This window comes from Enoplosus armatus, chromosome 1 (assembly GCF_043641665.1).
Source record: "Enoplosus armatus isolate fEnoArm2 chromosome 1, fEnoArm2.hap1, whole genome shotgun sequence".
NCBI classification, from domain to species: Eukaryota; Metazoa; Chordata; class Actinopteri; order Centrarchiformes; family Enoplosidae; genus Enoplosus; species Enoplosus armatus.
In genome coordinates this window covers 5539107-5547713 of record NC_092180.1, presented here as the reverse complement: position 1 = coordinate 5547713, position 8607 = coordinate 5539107, and the positions used below count along the sequence as shown (strand labels likewise).

Here is an 8607-nt window from a genome sequence, read left to right as displayed (position 1 = left end):
GACAGAAACTGTATTAATTTCTCATAATGTGATTTCCTTTTTGAAATTCAAAAATATGTATTTCTTTACATCAGAGTTTATTGTTTAATAATTCAATAAGGCGGAATTTAATTTCCCAATTGTAAAGCTATACAGATATATTACTTCTTTATCACTTCATCATTATGTAAACAAAACACTGCTGAGGCCTGTGTTCTCAATAAAAACAAATCAGTGTCATTTCTCTTACATGGGGTTTGCATGAGGCTCTTTGTGTCCCACAGATATAGCTGTGACTTAAATCGCATGATTGATGTGAGAAGTAGAGCTTGAAGGTTTTAGCAAGTTAAAGTTCCCCAGAGTCAAAATCAAATAGGGGTTTAAAGTCCTCTGACAATCTCCCTCTCTCCATTTATCACCGCTTGGCAGAAATCTCTGTTTTATATCACTGCAAGGTCAACAGCTCAGCAGTGGCATGGGATGTGTCAAGTTTGCAAATGTTTGGGGGAGCCATTTAAGGATGTACCATGGCATTTTTGGCTGCTAATTAAAAATGGTTTGTATAAGCGGAGACAATGTGTCACTGATATTGGCAGTAATCGTTTTCAGCACACTCTGATGTCCGAAGCACAGCAGGCTGGTTATATTGTGTGACCAAGCCCTTTTATTGATTGGCTGATTTCATTACTTGTGAGGAAAGTCACCATAATGAAATTTTATGCAAGGAAGATGGCTGACATCTTTCCAACGGTGTGCAGATAAAAGCAAAATTAAGATTTTCACTGGCTTTGCATAAGCTATGAAAATAGATTTAGGCTTTGCAAAGGTTTTATGATGTAAGAAATGTATTCAGGTTATGCTAGGAAATGATCCAAAATGTGCCTGTAACTTGGGAAGACCCTTTATCATCATGAAATTTGCCTTGTGAATTGAAAAACCATAATTCATCGAGCTGTTATGGGACAGTACTTTAAGAATCTTTTTTTTTTTAATACTGCAAAATGAAGTCTCACATGTACATATCACAGGTAAACATTTCAATGATATTCTTTGTCTTTCTATGAAATGTAAGAAAAGTATTCCAGGAAGTATTCTAGCAAAACTGTCATACCCATTTCTGTACCACCATTCCTCTCTACCAACCCCTCTTTTTCTGTGTCTCCACAGGTAAGCCGTAGGATGGTGTCTGGGGAGGCAGGAGGGCACAGCTACTTGGTGGCGTGCTGGCAGCCCATCCTGATCCTGATGCTGGGCACCGTTCTTTCTGGTTCCACCACTGGTTGCCCCTCCCGATGTGACTGCAACGCTCAGGAGCGTTCAGTCGTTTGTCATCGACGGAGACTGGCAGCTCTTCCTGAAGGCATTCCCACTGAAACACGGCTGCTAGACCTCAGCAAGAACCGTCTGAAAACTCTGGGGCCTGAAGAGTTCATTAATTACCCTCAACTGGAGGAGCTGCAGCTTAACGAAAACACAATTCAATCCATTGAGCCTGGGGCTTTTAGCAACCTAATGAACCTTCGAACTCTGGGTTTGCGCAACAACCAGCTGAAGCTCATCCAGCTGGGGGTGTTCACAGGCCTGACCAACCTCACCCAGCTGGATATTAGTGAGAACAAAATTGTCATTCTGCTCGACTATATGTTCCAGGAGCTTTACAACCTGAGGGCTCTGGAGGTTGGTGACAATGACCTAGTATTCATTTCACCCCGATCATTCCATGGCCTCAGCAACCTTGAAAGCCTCAACATTGAGGGATGCAATCTGGCCTCAGTGCCCACTGATGCCCTTAGCCATCTGCATAACCTGTTGTCGCTTCGATTACGCTATCTCAACGTCACTGTCATAAGGGATTACTCCTTTAAGAGGCTGTATCGGCTCAGAGTGCTGGAGATTTCTCATATGCCTGCACTGGATACCATGACTCAAAAATGCTTGTTTGGACTCAACCTCACATCATTGTCCATCACAAACTGTAATCTTACAGCCATCCCCTACCAAGCCATCAGTCACCTAAGATATCTTCGGTTTTTGAATCTGTCTTTCAATCCCATTCTAACTGTGGAAGGGAACCAACTGTTCAATCTACAGAAGCTCCAGGCTTTTCATTTGGCTGGTGGGAGATTAGCTGCCATTGAGCCCTACTCTTTCCGAGGACTCAACCATCTCCGTGTACTCAATATATCCAGCAATAGCTTGAGCACCCTGGAGGAGTCAGTCTTCCACTCAGTGGGCAACCTGGAGACCCTGGCTTTGTATGACAACCCGTTGGCCTGCGACTGTCGCTTGCTCTGGGTCTTCCGCCGGCGGTGGAGGCTCAACTTTAACAGACAACAGCCCACGTGTGCTTCACCTGAGGTTGTGCAAGGAAAAGAGTTCAAGGACTTCCCAGACATCCTCCCTTCTGACTATTTCATCTGCCAGAAATCAAAGATCATGGATTATAAGGTTCAAGAAAGCCATGTAGATGAAGGAACTACGGTTCATTTTGCTTGCCAAGCTGAGGGTGATCCAGTCCCTGTGATAATGTGGCTATCTCCTAAGAAGGAATACATCACTACCAAAACTGTGGGTTCAAGACTTTCTGTGTCTAATGAGGGCACATTGGAGGTGCGTTACTCCCAAATCCAGGATAACGGCACCTACTTGTGCATTGCAAGCAATGCAGCTGGCAATGACACCAAAGCTGCTCACCTTTTTGTGCATAGCTACTCCCCCAATTGGCCCCACCAGCCAAACAAGACATTTGCCTTCATTTCCAACCAGCCCAGCGATGAAGGTGCTAATGTGACCCGGGCCACAGTTCCATTTCCATTCGATGTAAAGACACTTATCATTGCAACCACCATGGGATTTATCTCTTTCCTCGGAGTTGTCCTCTTCTGTCTTGTAATATTATTCCTCTGGAGTAGAGGGAAAGACAATACTAAGTCAAGTATAGAGGTTGAATATGTGCCACGTAAAGAGGAAACAGAAGAGGCCAGTCCAACTGAGGCACCCATACAATTCAACATGAAAATCATGTGAACTTCAAATGGAGGCCATGTAAGCTTACAAACTGCAGTCGGGATGCATACTATCCTCGCTTCAAATATGTACTCAGTTCATGAGCGATAGAAATTGCACAGCAGCAAACGCATCTTGACACTATACCCTAAACTTTTTTTTTACTTCAGGGACTGAATCTTTAAAAGCAAATGTTGAATTTCAAATTTCTGTAAATTTGTATTGGCAATTCTCAATCAGTATGTTAACATGCACTAAACAACTGGATTACTGCGTTTACCCAAATTAAGGTGATGGTTGGAATAAAGCACATGGACCACAGTAGACGGATTTCCCCAATAAACTGAGTTTACATGACAGGTGGGTTACTGTCTGGAAGGATGTGGAGATTAGCCTGCAAGTATCATCTTTCTATCAGCACAAAATAAGAGAAAGATGGATGTACAAAGCACAATAACCCACTATTTGAACCCAAGTTCTGTTACTTGAAATGCTAAGTTGAAAGCAGTTTCTCTGTCCCATCCAAGCAATTGACAAGTACGACATGAGTATTGGGGAGATTTTTAGTTACATTTTTAGTCATATTTTGACAGAATACAGATGTACTTTCAAAAAAGAAGCCGTACAATTACAAAAATAAAGATATATTTTGAGGGGAACAAAATCACAGTATTACAAGATTAAAATGCAAATTTTGAGAACAAGGTCATAATATTCAGAGAAAGAAGTTATAATATTTTGAGAGTTGTAATATTACCAAAAATTCTCGGAAATCAAAATTTTAGTATTAAGAATCAGTTGGTGGGTCAGGAGTCACGTGTCAGTGAGCAGTCGCCTTTAACTATTTTCCAGCACCATTAAATTGTGTTTGGATGTTTTCTCTGGCGCTGCTGAGGAAACCATGTCCAAAATTTCAAACAGTAGCTTTTATCTCCATTACTTACATCACAATTAATTTTGTCAATTGGTCTTCAATTTTACTGTGTCCATCAGTTATAATAACTGGAGTCATTTCCTTAATCTGGTAACAGTCAAATTAGAAGTGGGTATGTTAACACACTGAATAAGAAAAAATAAGCCAGTCCTACAGTATGTGCTCCTTTCTGCCAACAAAGGAAGTTTGTCATTAAATGTATTGACATGTTCAGCTATACATATTTTTTCTGTATTTTATTCTTTCCCTGTACATTATGCTATGGCACAATAGTAATGCTTTTAATGACTGTGGGTTTTGAACATATTACAATCTAAAGAGCAGATTAAATATTCAGTAAACATGTTTTTGATTTAACTGAACAAAAGAGAGTGCATAAGAGTAGCCTTGGAAATAACAAGATTAACAATTTATCATCAAGTGTAACAAAGTTTACCCATTTGGCAGCTCAATAAATGCAAGCACTCCGTCCAAGTCCTGAGGTTATATTGTCACCAGTGCATCTAAAAAATGGTGACATTATTAATTTGCTGCCTTAAGTAACCCATTTTCCAGCTTTCAGCTGAGCAATACCCAATATTCATGTGTAAAATGGAGTTTTATGCCTCATAAGGATTTTATGTTGTCTAATTAATTTCACAGTCAAGGTCTGCTCTGAAGATAATATGTTCATTAACTCTTAAAATACTTGTTTAAAAAGGGATGGGCAGATGGAAATTCTATTAAAATAAATAACATTTTTTATACTACGGGGTGCTTATTTTATGCTAATCTACTGTAAAAAAGTGAAGACACATTTTTCATCTGTAAGAGAGGTGATCTTCTGTGCTGCAAGTAATGTTCACAGAGCTTATTGCTTTACTTAGGGGGCACACAGTGAAGCACACTTTTAGAATAGCCCTTAAATACTCATCTCACTGCAGTCTTTTAATGTTGGTACTTGCCAATGTAGTCATAAAATCATATAGTGCATTCAGACCTGGCGGTAATCTTATAACATACATATGTCCAAATTCCCAGGGTCCTATGCATTTGTGTTCTGTAAACCATATTGTAAGCCTCAGTTGTCATTTGAGCTTAATGCTAATATTAGCATGCTAGCATGATTACGGCGCACAATTTAAAAGTATACACAATGAGTCACTGAGGCTAATGTGTATCTATAGGTCACAAGGAGCACTGGAGGAAAACAAAGTGGCACTGATTTTAACAAGGAACCGCAAAACAACACTTCTGAATACTGAGCACGGTAAGTGTGTTAGCTGTGGTAATTCTCTAATTATAATTAATTCAGCAAATACTCATGTTAGCAGCCATGATAGCGACTAAATGGTTGGTTATAGTGACAACAGAAGCTGAAAACAGAAACAACTGTCACTGACACCGGGAACACAACATTACACTTACAGCCTGAGGGCATGAAGACGCCTGGTCACGTTTTAAAGCAGAAACCGTCCGTCTGATCTAAATCACAAGGACATCAAAGAACATTTTCTTTGCTTTTGGACAGGCTTGCAAAAACATTTCAGTTTTTGTTATGTAAAATAAACATGACATGATGTGACATTGCATGACAGATTTATAGAATCAATGTGCGGGTTTCAATGCTTTCCAAAAAAAAGGAAGAAAAAGTGACTATACATCTTTTCGCTGTGTCCATAGAGCTAAGATAACATTTCTGAGAATAAGCCTTCTGACATGCTCCAGAGAACTCGCCAGGACCTGTTGCATCTGGGTTATACACTTAGATGGATAGAGCAATAAAAAGGTAGCAATAACTACAACACTCATAAAAGCAAGAAAGCATGAAGACAAAAGGAAAATGAGTTTCAAAAAGGCAAAAAGCATCCTAACATAAAATAGTTTTGTTGCTGTGTCTTTCTGTTGTCAATAGAAACAAATCCCTTTTTCCTCTATTTTGGAATTTTTCCTGTATGACTGTTGGACACTGGTTTAAAGCACTATGGTTGCATAGTTTCCGTTAGTTCTGGACTATCCATAACTGGACGGCTACTATGATTGATGAAAATGTATTCCACTCCCACACTCCATTGCAGCTGCACTAGAAGCATGACAGTTACTGGAGGCTCTATAGTACAGTAGCAGGTTTGTAAGAGTGTTTATAGGATAGAATTTTATTTATACCTCAATTTCAAGCAAGAGAAACTTGCATGCCAGACCTATTACAGAATTACAGCTGCACTCTCTGCTTATAAAGAAACAAGCTGAGCCAAGTTATAACCGAAACCTTAAAATCGATTGTGTAATGAAACCAGTGCAGAGAAGCTGAGAAGTACAGGCTGATATGGGTGAATGAAGCGTGTTTATTCTTTATCAATAATAAGCAACTCATTGGCAGCAGAATTACGCACAAGCTGGAGCTGTGCCACAGCTCGTTGAGGACAAACAGCAAATTATTGTAGGAAAGAAAAAAAACTGAAAAGCCTGTATTCTTAAAAAGAAAAAAGAAAAAAAAACGTCTGCTCCATCTATTCAATATTCCAAGTTTGATTAAGTAATGCCCTAGTTTAAAATTGGAGTCATGGCGTCCTGAATTCATTTGGACCAACTTGACCAATTTGTCTACAGATGTATTCTGGCCATCACGAAGGGCTACAGTTGTAAAAAAAAAAGTTGGAATGTTTTCTCCATAGCTTGTAGGAGAGGAGATTAAGATTAATAACACAGAAATAACCTAAGGCTAGAAAACTAAAGGCACTTCACGAATAAATAATGAAGCAGGAGAAATATACACGCCCAACGACTTAACATTTTCTCTTTGACAGGTAAGATGAGAGCTACATCTGCATTATTATGAGCTGTCAACAAACACCCTTAATTTAAAATCAATTCGAAAGAGTTCATTGGTAATATAGACTGCTAAAATAGACCAAGCATCCAAATCTTACTCTTTTGATTAATCCTTTGATCTATTTGATATTTAATTGTATAACTAACTAACTCACTCACTCCGCTCCACACAGATCATTGAATGGTTGCACTGCTCAGGAGTGAGATAAATGCCACATACAACAGCACCTAACTGTCTGTATAACCATAAGCGTTGAAAAGGCTGCGGACACTCTCCCGGTTTGCATATAGATACATAATTTCAGTGTTTACATAATTGCAGTGTCACTATCACTTGCCATTTTTACAAGGCCATGGCCCTAGAAGTGGCTCCTTCCATACACAATTTACTGATGTAGTTACAACTGTGGGAAGGAAAGACTGGAGAGACATCAGACTAGAATGACTCTCAAACCACCTCAGACAGAAATCCATCTCTAATTGTTCTTGGTTGCAGTTATACTGGGCGACACTCAAAAGCAATCAAGGTCCGTCTCAAAAAACGTGACATGACGTGTACATGAGGACTAAAGAAATATTTCATTATTAATTAATTAATTTAATTAATTATAATTTTTCCTATTTTGTACAGGCAAGTAGTACACATAATATACACGACACTATGATGACATAACAAAGACAAAATGAAATTGATTAATAGGATCCCGTCAGTGATTCACATAGTATCCGTACATTAGAAACTTAAAGGAAACTTAGACTTAAATGACAGGTACGATGTAGTTTATATAGTCCCACTCTTCACTGGAGCAAATTTTCATTTATCTTTTTCATACATACTCAGAAATAAAACAGAGTTCGTCATCTATAAGGAAAAGTAGAAGCTTTTTCAACCACTTTTAACATTGCTGTCATTACTATCTATAACCGTCTATGGTGGAATGCTTGTGACAGAATTAGGTCATACAACAAAGTAAAATGATGGCAGTAATTGAAAGTTTCTCTGAGACACAAAAGCACTCATGGAGAGGCATGGAGAAAGCATCACGGTGATAAGTGGAATGTCGAAAAAATTTACCTACAACAAGAGTCTCAACAACATCTCAGTCTCAGATTTTTGCGTCTGAGAGAACACAATGACCTTAACCATTTTTTGTCTTGTTAAAATTTCTAAAAGGAAGAGTGGAGTGACACTTCATTACACTCAACAAGGGTTCTGTTGCATCCACAAGGAGACACCTGCTATTTCACCTGACAGAGTAAGTGGATGTGTAGCTAATGTAAATGGACCTCGCTGTGCGGCAGAGTTTCCTGCTTACAGCTGCCTATAGCTTATCGGCATGCTCATGGAAGACACATTTTTGTATCAGACTACTAATCAGAGTGAATTAGATTACTGGCTTCCCCGAATGGATAATGTTGAGAGAGGCAGTGCAAACTTTGTGTGTTTGTGTGTGTGTGTGTGTGTCTTCCAACATGTGTGGCCATCTGGACTAGTGGGAGTTAGACTGTCCAGCCAGCTCCACACGGGGGTGTGTGCGTGGCAGGCCAACATATTCATTTATCTCATCATTTCGTGATGTTTGTATTCAATAAACGGACTGTGCTGGGCATAAGTCGTTACCTGGATTTTCTATGATGCAAATTCGTTTTATAAAAAGTAGGTCTTGGCAAAACAAACACATGTTGGAAAAATAAATTGATGACAAACAAACTGACCTTGGCAGATTTACTCAAGATAAGGAGAGGCTGGTGTTACCTCTACAGGGAGTACAAGGTGATCTGAGGAGAGTTTACAGGCATCATACAGGGTTAACTTGACAGTACCCTCATTGGTCGGCACTGTATACAGTGGTTAACTGTACAGCTGTAACAGCATG

The 8607-nt window shown here is 39.4% G+C and overlaps 1 protein-coding gene across 1 annotated transcript; it reads left to right on the top strand.

Moving 5' to 3' along the window:
- Positions 1-1140: 1140 nt before the first annotated feature.
- On the top strand, positions 1141-3006 carry lingo1b (leucine rich repeat and Ig domain containing 1b). Its single transcript, XM_070906987.1, has one exon. It carries the CDS (start codon positions 1159-1161, stop codon positions 3004-3006), a length of 1848 nt encoding a protein of 615 aa, XP_070763088.1. The 5' UTR covers positions 1141-1158.
- The last annotated feature ends 5601 nt before the right edge of the window (positions 3007-8607 follow it).